Below are 22,918 nucleotides of genomic sequence, written 5' to 3' on the forward strand. Positions count from 1 at the left end.
TATTAGTGGACTGTTCTAGGCCTTCCTTGTAAGTGACGCATTCTCTCTCTAGATTCATTCTCATGATTTAAAAATATCACATTTACTCCAATATATGCCAAAGTGGAACATCTGGATTCTGCCCATATCTCCAAAACTGTCCTCTCAGTCTCCCTGATTTCAGTAAAGGATGCCACCACCCAAGCTTTTGTTGAGTCTACTGACCTGAGAGTCATCCTTGAGCCTTCCTTTTCCACCGTCTATTCAGCACGTGCTATCACTCTACCCCTACAACACACCTCGCGTCCATTTCTGTCATTTGTGTCACCACCTCTGCTAGATCATCATCATCTCCAGCCTGGACCACAGCAATAGCACTGGTTGCACCACCTCCATGTTTAGTCCCTTCTACTCTGTTATCCACACTGCAGCCAGTGTTCTTTTAAAAACAGAAGTTGAACTGTACTTCCTGAGTGGTATGTGCATGTGTGCTCATGCCCAGTAGTGTCTGACTCTTTGCAACCCCATGGACTATAGCCTGCCAGGCTCCTCCATCCATGGGATTCTCCAGGCAAGAATACTGGAGTGGGTTGCCACTCCCTTCTCCAGGGGATCTTCCCAACCCAGGGATCGAACCCATATCTCCTGCATTGCAGGCAGATTCTTTATTTCTGAGCCACTGGGGAAGCCTTCTGAGTGGTACATTTCACAATAAAATGGTTTAAAAGCAACACATTTGCATTCTGGTTCCTTAGCCAGTCTTATAAGTATGCCGAATATTAGTCAGAGGTCAGAGTTCAAACATCTCTGAGTGGATTTTTAAAGTTCTGAGTTTGTAAGGCTGAGTTTCTAAAGTGCCCCAAACTGAAGAGAGAGAAAGACAGAAATAGGCATGGTACTAAATTCTGACTCTGCAATTTGTCAGCTTTGCCACCTTGAAAAATTTTCTCATCCATAAAATGCTGACCCTTCAGGACCGGGAGGTTTATAATAGAAAAAGTGGACAAACTGTCACTATAAGGTAGTTGGCTATTGCATATAACTCTGCTTAGGTGCCTGGGCTAAGGCAGCAGCCCAAAGACCAAAGTCTTATCAATGAAATGGCCAAAATTTTACCCTACCATGAAGGAGATTCAAAACAAGAAAAAATACCTTCTCCTTTTATCAAGCTATCATTTACCATCCCTGAAGGACCTGTGCATTAATCAACAAATACTGATATTTATAGGGTGCCAACCATATTTAAGATGTTATGATCTGTTGTTCTGGTCATTGTACCTTGACAAAGATGTGGTCAGAGTGGACAATTGAAATGATCTAAGAGAGGTGTTTGAAGGGCAAGGTAAAAGGCTGTCTTGAAATGTGAGAAAGATTTGGAATTTGATTTCAAACTACAAAGGCTTGAGAGAATATGATACTTAGTATTCTAAAAACTGTGAATGAAGAGGATAGGGAAGAAGTGTATCCAAACAATCCTGGAATTCTAGACCTCTCTAGAAGGGCTTTTCTAGAAGTTTGAGATAAATTACTGTTTTCCTCTATATCACCCCTACTAGACTGTGAGCTCCTAAAAAGTAGGGACCTTTCTTAATCCATTTTTGTCACTTTTTAAATAAGGTCATTGATCCTGCCACATGAGGGGTGGCAAGCGCTTTATATAAAGAGCCAGACAGAAAATATTTTAGCCTCTGTGGGCCACATGGTCTACTGTCAGAACTACTCATCTTCGCTGTTGTAGTGCAAAGGCAGCCGTCAATAATATGTGAAAGAACAGGTATGGCTGTGTGCCAATAAAACTTTATTTACAGAAATAAAAGGCAAGTCAAATCCTGCCTATGGATTTTACCTATAGGCCAAAGTTTGCTGACCCCTGCACCAGGGGATAAGAATTGTGTCAATTTTGCCTATCATTAAATCCTCAGTATTGACAAGATGGCCTGCCTTGTGTTAAGACTAATGCTCAATAAATATTGGTTGAATGTTGAACTCCAGAATCTTAAATAGGGGCTTACAGAAACTAGGTCCCTAATATATGTTTACAGAATTGAACCATAATTAAAAGAAAATACCATTTTACATGGTGGTTCAGTCTGAACATTTTGTAGTTCATAAAATTTAGATGAATATGTGGGTGGCAATTCTATACAGATCATTGTAAAATAAGCGAGTTTGGGGGATGTTCCTCTAACTTCTTGATACACTCACGTCAAGAAGAACAACTTTGCTCTCTCATGGTTTGTCCCTTGGGGCAGTTGATATTTGATTCAACCAATAATAATGAATGCACCTAGGGGCTTCCCTGGAGGTCTAGTGGTTAAGACTTTGCCTTCCAATGCAGGGAGTACAGGTTCGATCTCTGGTCGAGGAGCTAAGATCCTACATGCCTTGGGGCCAAAAAACCAAACGTAAAATAGAAGCAATACTGTAACAAATTCAATAAAGACATTTTAAATGGTCCACACAAAAATAATCTTTTAAAAAATGAATGCACCTACTAGGAATAAATATGTCCAGAGAGAGAACCAGGGAAGTGCTACCAGAGATTTGGTTCAGGTCATTGAAATTATTAAGTGCTAAATGTCCTAGGTAATGATTTCAAAAAACTTAAAAGTTTTTCACATTTATAGCACACACAACCTTTCAGCAGCAGAGAAACAACTGAAGTGTGCATCTACTTGGTAAAGAGAAGTTGAAGGTTGGAGTTACCAGATCGCTGACGCTGTCTACCCATCTGGGGACTCAATCATGAATTACCAAGTTGTAGAAGTTAGATTCCTTCATTCCTGGGGTCACTTGAGCAATTGAGACTCTTAAATGAAGGATACCCCCCACTTGAATTACCTTAATGCTTTCTTCCTGCAGTAAGCTATTATGTTGCTTTAAGTCGGAGTTCTTTCCTCGCTCATATCTAAGCTCTTTTTCTGCTGAGCTGCATAGAGTCTGGAGCCGGTGCAAATTCTGGTGAAGTTGTTGAACCTCCTCTTGCTGGTATTTCAGTTTTTCTCCAGATGATGGATACTAAAAGAAACGTTTTACCAGGGAAACATGGACAATTTGAAAGAATGTTGGTAAAACATGGGTTCCAGCTGTCAGAATGTGATTAGTCACAAGTAAATGTTTTTGGAGTTAGCTTCACTATAACCAATTATTCTTTTCACATGTGTGGCTAGTTGTACGCGTTCATATAATTTAACTCAGAGTGAAAATATTGAAGAAGTTATGTGAACAAAAGCAATTAAGAATAGAAAATTAAATTTCTTATTTTTCACATTAACGAAGGGGAACAGAAGTGTGGACAGTTTTAGAGCAAAACATGCTTTAAACAGGGAGTACAGGGCTTCCCTGGTGACTCAGAAGTAAGGAATCTGCCTGCCACTGCAGGAGACACAGTTTCGACCTCTGATCTGAGAAGATCCCACATGCCTGGAGCAACCACTGAGCCTGTGCTCTAGAACCCAGGAGCCACGATTACTGAAGCCCACACACCCTAGAGCCCGTGTTCCTCAACAAGAGAAGCCACTGCATGAGAAACCCGCACACCACAACTAGACTGTATCCCCTACTTGCCACAACGAGAAAATCCCTCACAGCAACAAAGACCCAACACAGTCAAAAATAAAGAAATAAAATTCTACAAATACAGGGCGTTCAAACTATCAATATATGAAGGAGTGTGAATGTGTGTATGGAAGCTATGTGCGTGTGTGCACGTGCATGTGCACACGTTTGCTTGTGTGTAGTGTCTGATGGTAAAGGGAAAGAGGATATTTAGCAAGAGATACTAAATTCCTAGGCTTCCTTATCGCTTTCCTTTTACTCCATGATGATTCCCCTTCAGTTACTTTTGAACAACACACTCTCCTGCCAGGCCTCTCTGGCACAATAAAACTCGTGACCAAAGGAGGAATTATTTAGATTTTCTAAAAGGTAGGCACATATAGGCGTGCTGAGTAGATAAAGAATTCGACCTTATTTAGTTCAATTGATAAGATACTGTTTCCTGAGTCCTGGTCCAGTGTGTTTCCTGTTCAAGGCTTTCTGATAAGGTCACATCATTACTCTAGTTTATCTTGCTATAACAGAATTGCCACAGTGAATTCCCCAAGTCCTTGTTAGCCTTTTGGTTCTGGTCTTGGGTTAGTCAAAAAGGCAATCTGGATCCAATTTGTTTGTCTTAGAGCTGCAAGTTTCTAAGATCCCTAGATAGCTTGCTATGGATAAATGCACTGTTATCTAAACATGGTCAAGTGATATTTATTCATTGTTACAGAAGAATAACTGATGGACATTCTAATTTTATCTAGTAGTCTAGAAGATTTGGTTTAATGTAAATGTATCCCCATGACTCAGATCTATTCTAGGGGAGCTATTACATTAAAGTTTTGAAGAGGGCAAGCCTAAGGGTCAATTCCAGATAAATTCACCACAATAATCTAAGACAGGGGTTTCCTTGGTGGTTCAGATGGTAAAGAATCTGCCGGCAATGCAGGAGACCTGGGTCGAACCTTGGGTCGGGAAGTTCCCCTGGAAAAGGGAATGACTAACCACTCCAGTATTCTTTTTTTTTTTTTTTTTCACTTTAATATTATTGCCTGAAAAATTCCATGGACAGAGGAGCCTGACAGGCTATAGTCCAGGGGATCGAAAAGAGTCAGACATGACTGAGTGACTAACACTTTTATTTTCAATCTAAGACAGACACCTTGGGAAGGCTTTTGGGAGCCAGCTTGCCAGCCTTCCTTAGAAAATTAGCTTGATGTGAGAACTATATGCTTTCTGTGAGTCTGTCAGCAAGAGGAAGCAGATGACAAAACAGTTAAAAGGTCAGTCTGTAATGGAGACAGACCCAGGTTCCACCACAAAGTGTCATACTAGGACAATTATTTAACCTCTCTAAAGCCTCAGTTTCTTCATCTATAAAGTGGCAACAATAATATTCCTGTCTCATTGTATTGCTTAATACACACAGAGTATTAAGTACAGTGCCTAGGGCATAGTAAAAAATGCGAAACTACATATTAAATCTACAAAATTAAGACAATTAACAGTGGTTCAAATGTGTTTCAAGAATAGTGGGAAAGTAATATCTAGAACTCAGCTATTGCAACAGAATACTGTTGAACAACAGAAATTAAGCCCTAAAGGTCATTAGCAGCCACAAATGATGTCACAAAAGACATATGAGCAATATAGCTCACATACTTACTCATAATAGAAACGCTCACAATTTTTTTACCATGTATTTGCCATTTATAAGCATTCTTTAAAGTTTAGGTGTTTATAGATACCTAAATTTGCATGTTATGAGATTAATAAACTGTAGCACACATGGAAAGTAGCAAAGTACCAGCACCATAATCTTGCAACATCAGTGAAGTCTAAAAACCACACACACACACAAGAACTAAAAAGTAGAACAATCTATAGCTATCACATGATCAAAGAGCTACATACACAGAAAGAGGTTCTGAAATTATCACTGCACAGTGCACTGTAGACAAAAATCTGACTAAAATATATTTTCTGGGACTTTACCGGTAGTTCAGTGGATAAGACTCCATGCTCCCAATACAGGGGGCCCAGGTTTGATCCCTGGTTGAGGAACTAAGATTCCACATATTGCAACTAGAGAGGCTGCATGCTGCAATGAAGACCAGTGCAGGCAAACAAACAAAAATAATTTTAAAAATGGTAAATATTAAAAATGTGTTTTCTTCCTTGCTTGCTTAAAGAAGTAAATAAAATATCATGTGCGTGAATGTTTTGGGAAATGTGAATCTTAAAACACAAATATGTTATTTTTTCCCCACGAGGCCCATATCTACCTCATTTACTCTTGTATGTACCTTAATGTGGGGCCTGGCACATCACGGATACTCAGTTAATACTGGTTGAATAAATGAATGAGAAAAGCGTACACTTCTTTCAATGCCAGATTCACTGTTACGGAAGAAAATTACTGTTTCTGTGGCTGTACGGTATATAGATTTCTTCATTCACAAAATGGCTATTTCCCCAGATTTCTCATAGAATTCTTATACATTTAATAGTTTTTCACACACATCCCCACCAAGTATTGAGAAAAGATTCTTCAAGTGATGGGAAAGGATAAATTAGAGAAAATTAATAAATTAAACTTCATGGCAAACAGATGGGGAAACAATGCAGAAACAGTGACAGACTTTATTTTTTGGGGGCCCCAAAATCACTGCAGATGATGACTGCAGCCATGAAATTAAAAGACTCTTGCTCCTTGGAGGAAAAGCTATGACAAACCTAGACAGCGTATTAAAAAGCAGAGACATTACTGACAAAGGTCCGTCTAGTCAAAGCTATGGTTTTTCCAGTAGTCATGTACAGATGTGAGAGTTGGACCATAAAGAAGGCTGAGCGCTGAAGAATTGATGCTGTTGAACTGTGGTGCTGGAGAAGACTCTTGAGCGTCCCTTGGACTGCAAGGAGATCCAACCAATGAATCCTAAAGGAAATCAATCATGAATATTCATTGGAAGGGCTGATGCTGAAGCTGAAACTCTAATACTTTGGCCATCTGATGTGAAAAACTGACTCCTTGGAAAAGACCCTGATGCTGGGAAAGACTGAAGGCGGGAAGAGAAGGGGGCGACAGAGGATAAGATGGTTGGATGGCCTCACCTACTCAATGGACATGAGTTTCAGCAAGCTCTGGGAGTTGGTGATGGACAGGGAAGCCTGGTGTGCTGCAGTCCACGGAGTCGCAAAGAGTCAGACACAACTGAACTGAACTGAATAAATTAACCAAGGTGTTAGTTCTCATATTCTAGGTTTTATTATTCTAAAAGTTCACTGATCATTTTAAGCTCATAAGTAAACTTTAATCATCTTTGTGACCACAGTGTGACCACTCAAGCCTCTTACACTGGCCCACTGTCCAATAAAAGGATTGTCTGGGTATGAAAATTCAACTTCTTTTTGACTATGTGATGTCATACTTCCTTGTGGTCTTCTGAACAAATCCAGTGACTTCCTTCTCATTCAAAGGTATCTGAATCTCCTTTTCAGGTATATATTTTCCTGGTTTACGATGACTTGACTGTTTTTCACTCTATAGCCAAACCTCTTTTCAAGTATGTTTTTGACTTCTTTTATTAACAAGCTTCCTTGTTTTCTTGGACATCCCTGGTGGCTCAGATAGTAAAGTGTCTGTCTATAAAGTGGAAGACCCAGGTTCAAGCCCTTGGGTGGGAAGATCTCCTCGAAAAGGAAATGGCAACCCACTCCAGTATTCTTGCCCGGGAAATCCCATGGACAGAGAAGCCTACAGTCCATGGGGTCACAAAGAGTCGGACACAACTGAGAGACTTCACTTTCTTACTTTCACTTTCTTTCTTGTTTTCTAAATGTATACTGAATCACTTCTCAAATGTATATTATCAGTTTTTTGAAGTTGGTTTACTTATGAGTTAGTTTACTTTTGAGACACTCCTTCTGTGGATCTCAAAATAATTCCTAGAAAGGTGTGTATAGGGAAATCTTAATTTGTACAAGAGGGAATCAGTAGAACTGAGGTAAAAGAATTGAGATACAGTCACTCCTTTTATTTCTCCTGCAAGCAGACTGTTAATAAATAGCAATTGTTTATTGTTCCATTGCTCAATCATGTCCGACTCTGCACCCCCATGGACTGCAGCATGCCAGGCTTCCCTGTCCTTCACTATCTCCCAGAGTCTGCTCAAATTCATGTCCAGAGTCAGTGATGCCATCCAACCATCTCATCCTCTGTCACTCCCTTCTCCTCTTGCCCTCAATCTTTCCCAGCATAAGGTCTTTTCCAATGAGTTGGCTCTTCACATCAGGCAGCCAATTATTGGAACTTCAGCTTCAGCATCAGTCTTTCCAATGAATATTCAGGGTTGGTTTCCTTTAGGATTTACTGGTTTGGTCTCCTTGCTGTTCAAAGGACTCTCAAGAGTCTTCTCTAGCATCACAGTTCGAAAGCATCAATTCTTTGGCACTCAGCCTTCTTTATGGTCCAACTCTCACATCTGTGTATGACTACTGGAAAAACCATAGCTTTGGCTATATGGACCTTTGTTGGCAAAGTGATATCTCTGCTTTTTAATACACTGTCTAGGTTTGTCTAGGTTTTCTTACAAGGAGCAAGCATCTTTTGATTTCAGGGCTGCAGTCATCGCCCACGGTGACTTTGGAGCCTAAGAAAATAGTCTGTAATTGTTTTCATTGTTTCCCCATTTATTTGCCATGAAGTGACGGGACTGGATGCCATGATCTTAGTTTTTTGAATGTTGAGTTTTAAGTCAGCTTTTTCACTCTCCTCTTTAAATAGCTATAGCCATATTTCAAAGAATTTCAAGTCTGTGGCCTTTCCCCCACCAAAACAATGTATTTTGTATATCAAGCTAGGTACCAGGAACACAAAATGTGGCACAAATCCTGCTGTCCCCTATTCCACTTGCCTAGTACCAACAATGACAATCAATCAGTATTCTTTCCTGCTGAGAATTGGTGGAGCCTAAGAACCCTTTATAATAAAATACATCAATGAATGGGCTCAGCTGAGATTTTGATTGCTACTTTATTAACATTCAGGGCATGGTTATGATATTGTTCAACAGATATGTGCTAACAGTGATATTAAAAATTAAACCCCTATCCACAGCTGATCAGAGGAAATGGAGCCAGTCAGACCTCATGTTTATCACACCTACCTGGGCACTACTGTCTTCTGAGGTATCCCCAGAGCTCTGAGACTGAAGAGGGCTCTGATTCATAAGACTCAGCTCTTCTCTGAGCCTCATAACTTCCTCAGGCTGCAAGGTCAACTGCTGTTCTTCGCCTCTCATTTCTTGGTTCTGCTGTGAGTCCTCCTCCTTCTGTCCCTCTCTTGGAAAAGTGCCCTCCTTTACTGCCTTCTCTGGAACTTCCTTCTGCTTATTTTCTCCTAGTTTGGGACTTAGCATAAATATAATAATAAAAAAACCATCAAAATGCTCCCTATAGTAGCAGAATATGGAGGAAAAATATGTACCAGTGAAGAAAGTGCTGCAAGCAAGATTTTTGACCTGAATTCTACAGCGGAGCAGTTGCCTTATACTTGGAAATACACTTTTAAAACAAATCAGTCGTATCCTTTTTACTCATATTCAGGGAAACGACCCATCATAGGTTTTTGTCTACAGGTGTAGACAAATAACCAGTTTAGTGAATTTTTCACTTTTTCAACTTTTAGTATGGCACTGGGCAGATATAGCTTATAAAGATTTTTTTTTAATCACTCAATAAGCACCAGGCACTTTGGTAGGCATTAGGGCTACAATAGGACAAAATCCTGTCCCTAAGGAGCTTACAATTTAGTGAGAAATAAGGACAAGTTAACAAGTGATTATATTAAGCTGCTGCTGCTGCTGCTAAGTCACGTCAGTTGTGTCCGACTCTGTGAGACCCCAGAGATGGCAGCCCACCAGGCTCTGCCGTCCCTGGGATTCTCCAGGCAAGAACACTGGAGGGGGTTGCCGTTTCCTTCTCCAATGCATGAAAATGAAAAGTGAAAGTGAAGTGTCTGACTCTTAGCGACCCCATGGACTGCAGCCTACCAGGCTCCTCCATCCATGGGATTTTCCAGGCAAGTGTACTGGAGTCGGTTGCCATTGCCTTCTCCTATATTAAGCTAGTAATAAGTAATTGGAGGCCTGATGGATGAGCTGGTACAGGCTAGGCAGATGTAAAGGTAGGGATGTGTGCATACTTGCCTGTGTGTATAAATATGTTGAAGACGGGGGATGTTGGAAGACTTCATAAATAAGATAGGTAAAAGCCCAGAGGCAAAAGAGAGAGTGTGCTTTAGGAAGATTATTTGGAGTCTGTGTGGCAGGGAAGTCAGTTGAGAGATTGTTGTGATCTGCCTACTAACCAACAGTGACTAGAATAGGACGGTGAGGATGAAAAGGCAGAATGGGTCTTAGAGAGATATTTAGAAGATGATATTGATAAGATCTGTCATTTATTGGGTGTGGCAGGTGAGGGAGAAAAGGGAACAATGAGTGACACCTGGATTTCTGACAGGAACAAATGAGCAAGTGGATGGTAGCCCAAGAAGACAGAATGTAGGTATACACTGGAGAGATGCTTGGGGTGAAGATACAGACACAGAGGAATGTGAGCAGAAACCCTGGGATTAAATGAGCCAGGGAGAAGGAGGAAAGTAAGAGGAAGAGGATCAATCTAGATAGAAGCCTAAAGACTTGTGAGGAACAAGCAGAGGAAAGGGGCCTGAAGAGCAAGCTCAGAAGCCAGAGTAGCGGGAGGAAAACCAAAAGGCTGTGAGCCACTGAAGCCAAGGGAGGGAACATACCTTCCATGGTTAGAGAGTGTGAATGAAAAGTGAACACAAACAAGTCCATTTTGTTTTTATTCCATTAATCTTAAATTTGTTTCCAGTACCTCGGGGTCTAGCATAAGATGCTTCACAAGTTATAGCTGGTGCTCAAATTCTCTAAGAAGGCAGTTTGGCAAAGCAGATCAAGAGCCATAAACATGTTCGGATCTTTTGTCTGAATAATGGCATTCCATTGAATTTGCTGGTATAAAATAGTTGGCAAGAAGAAAAAAGCTGAATATATAATAATGCTCATGACCTCAGTATTTAAAACAGTGATTAAGTGGAGACACAGAAATGGCTAAGATGATTAAAGATAAACCAACTTGAAAGTGGTATGTAGACTATTCATCAACATTAAATACTTATTAAAGTAAAATGGTGGAACAATGAGTAATATATATGTATTGTGTGTAAACATCATACATATGGGAAAGGTATATACAGAAAAAAAACTTGAAAAGAACACAGGAAAAATTGTATCTATGGAGTTTTTTTCCCTTTTAAAATTCATTTAATATTGTATGGAAAAGAATTAAATAATTTACCTTGAACTCAGCAGTTTTTTTAAAGGTAATATATTAAAATGATTAAAAATATGAGATAGAGTAAAACGTTTTAAAAATAAATTTCTGATAAAATAATGATTCCTTCCATCCTCTGTAAACTCTTTGCTTTTTCTTACTCTCAAAGGAAGCTGAAGACTGGGAAAATGTAAACATATACCTAATATTTTTTAAAAATGGAAAGACTAACTTCTGCATTCAGGAAGATAAAGTAGACATACTTTTCCCTATTTTCCCAACAAGTACAACTAAAAACTCTGGACACTATATATAAAACAAATATAAGAAGACTCTGAAAAGTAGGAAGAAGTAGAATCAGCTAGGGAACTCAGGACTTGAAGAATGACATGTCTATGAGTTTCCTGGGTTTTACTGTAGCCTTTCCTTGGGTGTTCATAGAGGCTGAGTGGGGAACCTAGGCTTCTACTGTAACCTGGGGTAGTAATGAGACAATATACTCCTCCATGTCACCTGCCCCAGAGTGGCATCAGAAGAAGCCAGCTAAACAGATGGTTAGATAAAACAAGATGTAGGGTTTTATAATATAATACCCAAAATATTCACATTTCATTCTAAATTATTCATCATACCAAGAACCAGAAATCTCAACTTGAATGAGACAAGGCAACAATAGATGACAAATCAAGATATCAGGATTATTTAACAAATATTTTAAATCAGATCTCATAAAATAATCCAAAGAGCAATTATGAAGCATTTGAAACAAATGAAAAGGTAGAAAGTGTGAACAGAACTAGAAAGTCTCAGTAAAGAAATAGAAGATATAGGAGAAAAACAAAATGGAAATTTAAAACTGAAAAATACAATAGCCAAAAATTAAAAGCTCATTGGATAGAATCTATAGCAGAATGGAGGAGGCAGAGAAAAGAATCAGTGAGCTTGAAAACAGAACAATACAAATTACCCAATCTGAAAAACAGAGAGAAAATAGACTGGGAGGAAAAGGGGGGAAAAAAGTGCCTCTGGGAACTGTGAGACTATAGCAAAAGATCTAATGCATTTGTTATTGGATCTTGGAAAGAGAGGATAGGGCTGAAAACGTACGTAGAGAAATAAAGGCTACAGCCTTCCCCAGACATAAGCTGAGATTCAAGAAGCTGAGTGAGCTCCAAACAAGATAAACCTAAAGAAATCCATACCAAAAGGCATCAAAGTCAAATTTCTGAGAAACAAAGACAACAGAAACTTGAAAGGAACAGGAGAGAAACACTAGGGAAAGACAGTTCAAATGACAGCAGGCTTCTCATTAGAAATCACAGAGATCAAGAAGGAATTTGCATAACATTTTTCAAATGCTGAAAGAGAAAGGAAGTGCTGATACAGAATTCTACACCTAGGGAAAATATTCTTCAGGAATGAAGAGGAAATCAAGATGTTCTCAGATGAAGAAAAATCAAAAGAATTTGCCACTCGCAGAAGTACTCTAAAAGAATGGCTAAAGGAAACTCTCTATACACATAGGAAATGATTTAAAAAGGCACACTGGAACATCAGGAAGGAAGGAAGTATAGAAAGAGTAAAAATCTGGATAAATACATTTTCCTTCTCCTTTTGAGGGGCTTCTCTGGTGGCTCAGATGCTAAAGAATCTGCCTGCAGTGCAGGAGACCCAGGTTCAATCCCTGGGTTGGGAAGATCCCTAGGAGAAGGGCATGGCAAGCCATTCCAGTATCCTTGCCTGGAGAATTCCATGGACAGAGGAGCCTGGTGCGCTCCTCACAAAGAGTCAGAAATGATTGAGCAACTTTCACTTTCACTTTTTCCACTTCTGAGTTTCCTGAATTCTGTATAATGGATGAAGCAAAAGTTATAGCACTGTTTGATGTGATTCTAAACGTGTGTAGAGAAAAATTTTAAGACAATTATAAATAGGGGAGGGTAAAGGGACATGACTGTGACTCAGATCATGAACTCCTTATTGCCAAATTCAGACTTAAACTGAAGAAAGTAGGGATAACCACTAGACCATGCAGGTATGACCTAAATGAAATCCCTTATGAATATACAGTGGAAGTGAGAAATGAATTTAAGGGACTAGATCTGATAGATAGAGAGCCTGATGAACTATGGACAGAGGTTTGTGACATTGTACAGGAGACAGGGATCAAGACCATCCCCATGGAAAAGAAATGCAAAAAGGCAAAATGCTTGTCTGAGGAGGCCTTACAAATAGCTGTGAAATGAAGAGAAGCTAAAAGTAAAGGAAAAGAGGAAAGATATTCCCATTTGAATGCAGAGTTCCAAAGAATAGCCAGGAGAGATAAGAAAGCCTTCCTCAGCGATTAATGCAAAGAAATAGAGGAAAACAACAAATGGGAAAGACTAGAGATCTCTTCAAGAAAATTAAGAGATACCAAGGAAACATTTCATGCAAAGATGGGTTTGAAAAAGGACAGAAATGGTATGGACCTAACAGAAGCAGAAGATATTAAGAAGAGGTGGCAAGAATACACAGAAGAACTGTACAAAAAAGATCTTCACGACTCAGATAATCACAATGGTGTGATCACTCACCTAGAGCCAGACATCCTGGGATGTGAAGTCAAGTGGGCCTTAGAAAGCATCACTATGAACAAAGTTAGTGGATGTGATGGAATTCCAGTTGAGCTATTTCAAATTCTGAAAGTTGATGCTGTGAAAGTGCTGCACTCATTATGCCAGCAAATTTGGAAAACTCAGCAGTAGCCACACGACTGGAAAAGGTCCGTTTTCATTCTAATCCCTAAGAAAGGCAATCCCAAAGAATGTTCAAACTACTGCACAATTGCACTCATCTCACACACTAGTAAAGTAATGCTCAAAATTCTCCAAGCCAGGCTTCAGCAATACGTGAACCGAGAACTTCCAGATGTTCAAGCTGGTATTAGAAAAGGCAGAGGAGTCTACGGCCATACCACCCTGAACGCGCCCAATCTCATCTGATCTCGGAAGCTAAGCAGGGGCGGGCCTGGTTAGTACTTGGATGGGAGAAAAGGCAGAGGAACCAGAGATCAAATTGCCAATATCTGCTGGATCATTGAAAAAGCAAGAGAGTTTCAGGAAAACATCTATTTCTGCTTTATTGACTACACCAAAGCCTTCAGTTGTGTGGATCACAATAAACTGTGGAAAATTCTGAAGGAGATGGGAATACCAGACCATCTGACCTGCCTCTTGAGAAACCTGTATACAGGTCAGGAAGCAAGAGTTAGAGCTGGACATGGAACAACAGACTGGTTCCAAATAGGAAAAGGAGTACATCAAGGCTGTATATTGTCACCCTGCTTATTTAACTTATATGCAAAGTACATCATGAGAAACGCTGGGCTGGAAGAAGCACAAGCTGGAATCAAGATTGCTGGGAGACATACCAATAACCTCAGATATGCAGATGACACCACCCTTATGGCAGAAAGTGAAGAGGAACTAAAAAGCCTCTTGATGAAAGTGAAAGACGAGAGTGGGAAAGTTGGCTTAAAGCTCAACATTCAGAAAACTAAGATCATGGCATCTGGTCCCATCACCTCATGGGAAATAGATGGGGAGACAGTGGAAACAGTGGCTGACTTTATTTTTTTGGGCTCCAAAATCACTGCAGATGGTGACTGTATACATGAAATTAAAAGACACTTACTCCGTGGAAGGAAAGTTATGACCAACCTAGACAGCATATTGAAAAGCAGAGACATTACTTTGGCAACAAAGGTCTGTCTGGTCAAGGCTATAGTTTTTCCAGTGGTCATGTATGGATGTGAGAGTTGGACTGTGAAGAAAACTGAGGGCTGAAAAATTAATGCTTTTGAAGTATGGTGTTGGAGAAGACTCTTGAGAGTCCCTTGGGCTGCAAGGAGATCCAACCAGTCCATCCTGAAGGAGATAAGTCCTGGGTGTTCATTGAAAGGACTGATTCTGAAGCTGAAACTCCAGTACTTTGGCCACCTCATGCGAAGAGCTGATTCAATGGAAAAGACCCTGATGCTGGGAGGGATTGGGGGCAGGAGGAGAAGGGGACAACAGAGGATGAGATGGCTGGATGGCATCACCGACTCGATGGGCATGAGTTTGAGTAAACTCCGGGAGTTTTTGATGAACAGGGAGGCCTGGCGTGCTGCGATTCACGGGGTTGCAAAGAGGTGGACACGACTGAGCGACTGAACTGAACTGAACTAAAAGGGACATAAAGGGAGGTAAAGTTTCTACATTTCATTCAAACTGGTAAAATTGTGTGTATGTATGTATGTGTGTGTAAAACACAGTACCTAGAGCAACCAATGTAAAGCTATGAAAAGAAGTACACTCAAAAACACTATAAAATTCAAAGCAGAATTATTAAAAAGTGTTCAAATAACTCATAGGAAGGCAGAAAACAGAAAATTGATGCAAACAACAGAGAGAACAAATAGAGAACCAAAAATGAAATAATAGCAAACTTAAGCTTTAATAGATCAATAATTATATTACATGTAAATAGCCTAACCACACCAATTAAAACAGACTGGCTGAGTGGATTAAAAAATAAGACCTAACTGTATGATGTTTACAAAAACTCATCTCAAATGTAGTAATAAAAGCAAGTGGAAGGCAAAAAGATGAAAAAGATATATCATGCAAATGTTAATAAAAAGAAAACAAGAGAATCTATATTAACATCAGATAAAATGGATTTCAAAAATAAGAAAATTAAAAGAAAGAGAGGAGGACATTATTTACAGATAAAAGGGTTAGTCCACCAAGAAGACATAGCAATCCTAAAATGTGTATGCACCAAACAACAAAGCTACAAAAGTACAAACTGAATAACTAAAAGGAGAAATAAACAAATCACAATTACAGTTGGAGATTTTAACAATCCGTTTGCAAAAATTGATAGGACAACTAGATAGAAAATCAGCTATATCAGTTGACACTGAGAAAGCATTTGATAAAATGTAAAAATTTATGATAAAATCTTAAAGAAACAGAAATATAACTTCTTTAATTTGACCAAAATCCAACAGCTAATGTTATACTAATGGTGAAAACCAAATACCTTCCTGATAAGATTGGAAACAAGACAGAGATATTCATATTCACTACTTTTATTCAACATACTGCTGCAAGTCCTAGCTAATGTAAATTGGCTAAAAAGGAAATAAAAGGCATACAGATTAGAAAAGATGAAATAATCTGAAATGTCATGATTTTCAGATAACATAATTGTCTATGAAGGAAATTCCAAGGAATCTTAAAAAAAAAAAAAAACAACCTAGAACAAATAAGCAAGTTCAGCAAGGTCACAGAATGCAACATAAATAACTGTTATTTCTGTATATTAGCAATGAACACATAAACACTGAAATTTCAAGTACTATTTACAATTGGTCAGAAAAGTATAAAATAATTAGGTAAAAATACACAAAACATGTGTGGATCTCGTCTGATGAAAACTATAATATACTGATAAAAAAAAAGAAAAGAATGTATCTAAATCTAAACATAAATGTAGGAAATACTGTGTCCACGGATTGCAGGATTATTCATAGGAAAGATGTCAATTCTCCCTACATTGATATGCAGATTTAAAACAATTTGTATCAAAATTTCAGTCAGATGTTTTACAGCTACAGATAAGATTACTCTAGCATTATATGAAAGGGCAAAGGAACTAGAAAACTAAATGATTTTGAAAAGGAATAAACATAATTAGTCTATCCAATTTCAAAATTTGTTATATAGCTATAGTAATCAAGATTGTGTGATATTAGTGGAGGAACAGACACAGATCAATGGAGTAGAATTAGAGAAACCAGAAACAGAAGCTCACAATCATGTCTAACTCATTTTTGTCAAAGATGTGAAAGCAATTCAATAAAGACAGTATTTTCAAGAAATGATGCTAAAGCAATTGAATATCTAGAGGCAAAAAAAAAGAATCCCATCTAAGTCTCATACCTTATACAGAAGTTAACTCAAAATAGATCATGAGCTTAAATGCAAACTATAAAACTAGGAGAAAATATTCAAGATTTAAGGTGAGGCAAAGAATTCTTAGATTTAATATCAAAAGTATGATCTGTAAAAGGGAAATTTGATACCTCATCAAAATTAAAATTTTTTTTTGCTCTGAGAAAACCTTGTTAAGAGGATGAAAAGACAGGGCACAGACTGGGAAAAATATTTGCAAGTCACATAACTAACAAAGAAACTAGAATCTAGAATTTAAAAAGAACTCTCAAAATTTAACATTAACAAAACAAATCCAATTAGAAAATAGGCAAAACATATCAAAGGAAACTTCACTAAAGAGGATACACAGATGTACATAAAAAGATGTTACACACTAGGAAAATGCAAATTAAAACTACAATTGGGATGGGGAATACATGTAAATCCATGGCTGATTCATGTCAATGTATGACAAAAACCACTACAATATTGTAAAGTAACTAGCCTCCAACTAATAAAAATAAACGAAAAAAAAAAAAACTACAATGGGATATTACTACATGCCTATTGGAATGGCTAAAATTTAAAAGTGATAACACCAAATGCTAGTGAGGATACAGAGAAACTGGGTCACTTATACATACCTAGTGGGAATGTAAAATGATACAGTCATTCCGGAAAAAGTTTAGCAATTTATTTTAAAAAGACTAATTAAAGCTAAATATGTGAGTACCAGGTTATCCAAAATTGCACTGCTGGGGATTTATCCCAGGGGAAAAAAATAATATGTTCCCATAAAACTTGAATATTTACATCAGCTTTATTAATAATAGCCAGAACTGGAAATAACCCAGGTGTCCTTCAATGGATGAAAGTTTAAAAAAGAATCTGTGATATAGCCATACCAAGGATATACTACTCAGCAATGAAAAGTATCCAACTATTGATATATGCAATAACCTAGATGAATCTCTAGAGAATTATGTTGAGTGAAAAAAGTCAACCCTAAAATACTACTTATTATATAGTTACATTTATATAACATTCTTGAAAAGAAAAACTTACAGAAATGGAGAATAGACTAGTTAGAATTAGAATAGAACAGGGTCAGGGGTTAAGGAAGGGGTGAAGTAGGAGGGAAGTGGGGGTGGCTATAAAAGGACAACATGAGGTATCCTCGGAGTGATGGAAACGCTCTGTATCTTGACTGTATCAATGTCAATATCCAGATTATGATACTGTACTACAGTTTTGTAAGAGGTTACCATTGCGGGAAATTGGTAAAGCATAAACGGGGATTGCTATTATTTTTTACAACTGCGTGTGGATACACAATTGTCTCAAAAGTTTAGTTTAAAAAATGAAAAATCTATAAACTGGCCATTTGTTATTTATGAAGGTACTTGATTTGTCATATAATAATTTAATAATATATCATAATAATTTATTTACTATGAATAATAAACAGTAAATTTAGCCAGACCTAATATGGTTTCCAGAGAAGGCAATGGCACCGCACTCCAGTACTCCTGCCTGGAAAATCCCATGGACGGAGACTGGTAGGCTGCAGTCCATGGGGTGCTAAGAGTCGGACACGACTGAGTGACTTCACTTTCATGCACTGGAGAAGGAAATGGCAACCCACTCCAGTGTTCTTGCCTGCAGAATCCCAGGGACCGGGGAGCCTGGTGGGCTGCTGTCTATGGGGTCGCACAGAGTCGGACACGACTGAAGCGACTTAGCAGAATATGGTTTCCTTCTATAATTACATTGTGGCCATGCAGTCACAGGAGGAGAGAAGCTGCCTTCATTATATTTCCATAGTTTCAAGTTTAGATGGTCCTCCTCTTAGGCAGGTCCATGAGACGTGCCTGTAAACCCTTGTTTTGAGCACAGCAGACAGTGAGTCTGCTCTCACTTGGAGGAAATGAGCAGTTCTTTCCCAGGGACAATCTTGGGATAAGGCCATTTTACATCTTTATGAATACTCTGGATAAATGATTTACATTCATATGAATTAATTAAGGAGAACTGCAATACCCAAGAATATGGGAATTTAATTTAAAGTAATCTTATTAAGACAAAGTTTCATTAAAATAAATGCTCTCCAAAAAGAAAAGGCTTTATCTTTTTAAAAGGTATAAGAGAAAATATGACTTGGAAATCAAAAGAAAACTGAGCAGGTTTTTAAAGTAATACAGGAACTTCCCCGGTGGCCCAGGGGTTGACTCTGTGCTTCCACTGCAGGTAAGCAGGGGTTCAGTCCTTGGTTGGGGAACTAAGATCAAGATCCCACATTCCCTGTGGCCAAAAAACAAAATTAGAAAACAAACAAACAAGCAAAAAAACTTTATTCAAATACTACTATGTATACTGTATCATTTTTATATGATAATAATAATGTAAAAGTTGCATGGGTAAAAGTAGACTACCACTCAAAAATGACATGGAACTGAGAACATGTCCTGCAGTCAGTATACCTACAGCTTAGGGACTAGAAAACCCACCATGACTTTCAAACTTCTCCTCCCCTCTAACACAGCTCTTAATATTTATTTACTGAGTTCTGACTGAAGCCAACCCCCTGTTACTTTTACTCCATTCTATAATTTTGTAATTGCCTCCGCTCTTCACCTGGTAGGAGGTGCCTAGGCAGCATCCTTATTCTGTTCCTTTTCTAGTAGCCCTGATACATGGCAGTCTTGAATGTGAATAAAGATTCAAGAAAGAAACTAAAATAGGATGAGTCATGAGGTCCAGTCCTGAATCTTCCACCTACCATTTGTGCAATGTTTGGTAAGGCAAAACCTCTCAGAGTTTCAGTTTCTTGCTTTACTCATAAGATTGCTGGGATTTTATGAAGTAAAATGTGAAAGAATTTTGATAACCTACAAGGACAGGGTACAGTTAAAATGAACTAAATCCTAATGAAAGCGAAAAGTAAAAGTCGCTCAGTCATGTCTGACTCTGTGACCCCATGGACTGTACAGTCCATGGAATTCTCCAATCCAGAATACTGGAGTGGGTAGCCTTTTCTTTTCCTTTTCCAGTTTGATCCCAACCCAGGGATCAAACTCAGGTATCCCGCATTGTGGGCAGATTCTTTACCAAGCTTAGCCACAGGGGAAGCCTAGTAGGACTGTAGAAAAACAAGACACAGTCCATTACCTTAAATGGAGCTTAAAATCTAGTAGAGGAGATATACTGTAAGAATCGATCAATTTGGCTTACTGAGCAGCTTTTATGTGCATGGGGCCATGTTAGGTGTGCTGTGACACCTCCTACTTCTCTTCAATTGAAGATCTGGGTTCATGGCTTTCTGGCATCTTCTTCACCCCAAGTCCTGCGATCATCCTGGAAGATTCCAAGGTCCATAGAGATCACCCACCAATGTCTTGACATCTCAGTTCCTCAGTCTCCTTATCTCAAATGATTGTCTCATCTCTCTCACCTTGCCAACTACTTGTATAATCACACCGTGGGTAGTGTGATCAATAACTGCTCCACTTCTGAAATACTAAAATTAAACATCTGGATTCCAGCTTCTCCTTTTTACACAATTTGTACTCAATGCAATCATAAGTACCTTAAATTACTTGCCCAGCTCCCTTTACTTTGCTTCTTTATTCAATGCAGTCTATACAGTTCCTTTAATCACTGTCTAAATAAAAGACTTAATTCTCTTGCTCCATTGTTCTTCCACTCCACTCCTGTGGCAAAACCTCAACCCTGGATAAATTCAACCATCTTCTCAAGTCTATACTAAATGTTAATAAACATAAATGTGGGGTCTCTGGCCTTGATTGGGTTCTCCATACCACCTGCTCTTCCCAGTCAGTTTTCTTTTCCATTTTCCACCGTGATTATTTCAAACTTCTTTCATTCTCCTGCAAACGCTGCTCTTTCTCTTTCTCTCTCACTTTCAGCAGATAACTTTGCTTCCTGCTTCAGAGGACACAGAAAACACCAAACAAGTCCTTTGATTTCCTCTCAAATTATAAACCCATTTGGGACTTCCCTGATGGTCCAGTGTTAAGAATCTGTCTGCTGATGCAGAGGACACAGGTTTGATCCCTGGTCTGGGATGCCGTGGGGCAACTAAGCCCATGGGCCATAACTACTGAAGAACCGGCACTCTGCAACAAGAGAAATCATGCCAAAGCTGCACACGGCACCAAAACCCAGCGCAGCCAAAAAAAACCATTTGGATCTCTGTTCATCCTCCCTTTCTTCCTCCTGTTACAGTGGACAAGGCCGATCTCCTGACTAATGCCAGCCATTTTCTGAGTCCTAAACCTGCCCTTTTGGAGACTTTCCCACCAGTATTCAAACATACATGAATTTCCTCTTAACTCGGTTCCATATTCTCTTCTATTTGAAACCAGACTTTTTGGAAAGTGTTATCCACAGTCACCATTTGCTCATCTCACATGCCCTCCTCAACTCGCTCCCATTCACCATCCCATGGCATGTTATCTAGGAAGCAATGTGTTTTCTGCCCTTCATCCGAACTACTCTTACTAAAGTCTCCAATCACCTTAAGGTTGCTAAATTTAGCAGTCACTTTTTATCCCTTATTTGGTTTGACTCATTGGTAGCATATGATACTCTTGACTACTTCTTTCTTGAAACACTCTTTAATCTGGCTTCTGTAACACACACGCTTTTGACTTTTCTTCTGCTTCTCTAGCTGTTTTGTCTCAGTTACCTGTTGGAAGTACTCCTTTTGTCCATATAGAGAGGTTTTCCTTAGGTTTCTGCCTTTGAGTGTTTTTATCAAGCAACATATGGGAATATATCCATCAGATGACTTGTATTACCATCTACCTATTGATGATCCTCAAATTTGTCTCCAGCCCAGGCCTCCAAACCCATCAGTCAAACTATTTGTTGAAAATCCACATATGGTTGTTCCAAAGACACTTGAAAGTCATTGTCTCAAAAGCTGAACTTCTCTCTTCTCTCTCAAAATTATGTGAATGATTCCATCAAACCAGAAAATGAAATCTTCCTTAACCTGTCCTCATACTTAAACTTCTGCCTAGAGGACCTTGTTCCTTACTTCCTATACTCATTAATCCCCGAGTTTCATTGATTCTGCCTCCTCTCAATTTCATCCACTTTTCTCCATCCTCACAAACATCATTTCAGTAACAGCCTCCTAATTGGTCTTGCTACTTTTATTCTGGTACCAATCATCTACTCTCCACATAGCAGGGAGAGTGATTTTTCTAAAGCACAAATCTCTCTGTGTCTCTGCCATGTTACTAAATCCTGCAGCAGTTTCCTATTGGCAAAATTCCCTAGGGTAGGCATTCATATTCCCTCCAGATCAGATCCCTGACTTCCTCTTCATTCTCATCTCCTTCCTCATTTTCTTTCTACATACTTTATGCTACGGCACCACTGATGTCACTTTTAGTTCCTCAAACAAATCAAGCTTTTTCTTGCAAATGTCATATCTTCCCTGAAAATTATTCTCCCCACTTTTTGCTTTGCCCTTGATTACTCATACTTCAGGACTCAATTTATCAGTTCCCTTTAAGAATATTTTCTGGTTCATTAGCTAGGCCAGAGCCTCTCCTTTGTGCTCCCATCCAAGACTTCCTTGTTTAGTGATTTATATTCCCCTATCAGGCAATATGCACCGTAACTCCTCTAACGATAGGACCTGTGTCTGTCTTACTTTGTAGCCTCAGCATCCACCTATAGTACCTGGCACATGATAGATAAGCAATTTATTGTTGAATGTGGTTGTGTAATGGATCTGAGATAAGCGGGGGCTGTGAAGTGGGGCACAGAAGATAAGCAAACAGGGAAACATTATGAGAAGAGGGGAGAAGAAAACATACAGCAGATAAGTGGACTTCTTACCATCCCAGCAATGGCAAGCAGTTTCAACCTAGCTATGGAAACAAGTGGCAGTAAGAAGTTGTTTACAAAGAAGTCCAGAGCCTTTCTCATGGCCAGGTTCTCCACCTCCAAATGAATTAAGGCCACAGCCTTGTTCCCTATGGCAAGTATCTCTGCCAATTATCCCAAGTCAGCTGGGTGGATTTTCGTCAGCTTTGACT

The 22,918-nt window shown here is 39.0% G+C and overlaps 1 protein-coding gene across 1 annotated transcript in view; it reads right to left on the reverse strand.

Moving 5' to 3' along the window:
* CCDC30 (coiled-coil domain containing 30) overlaps nt 1–22,918 on the reverse strand; it is a 117,382-nt gene that overhangs the window by 30,537 nt on the left and 63,927 nt on the right. Inside the window, exon 10 of the mRNA XM_065914991.1 lies at nt 2,821–2,997. Within this exon, the coding sequence (XP_065771063.1) occupies nt 2,821–2,997 (177 nt within the window). The remainder of the gene's footprint in view (nt 1–2,820; nt 2,998–22,918) is intronic.

This window comes from Muntiacus reevesi, chromosome 1 (assembly GCF_963930625.1).
Source record: "Muntiacus reevesi chromosome 1, mMunRee1.1, whole genome shotgun sequence".
Taxonomy (NCBI): domain Eukaryota; kingdom Metazoa; phylum Chordata; class Mammalia; order Artiodactyla; family Cervidae; genus Muntiacus; species Muntiacus reevesi.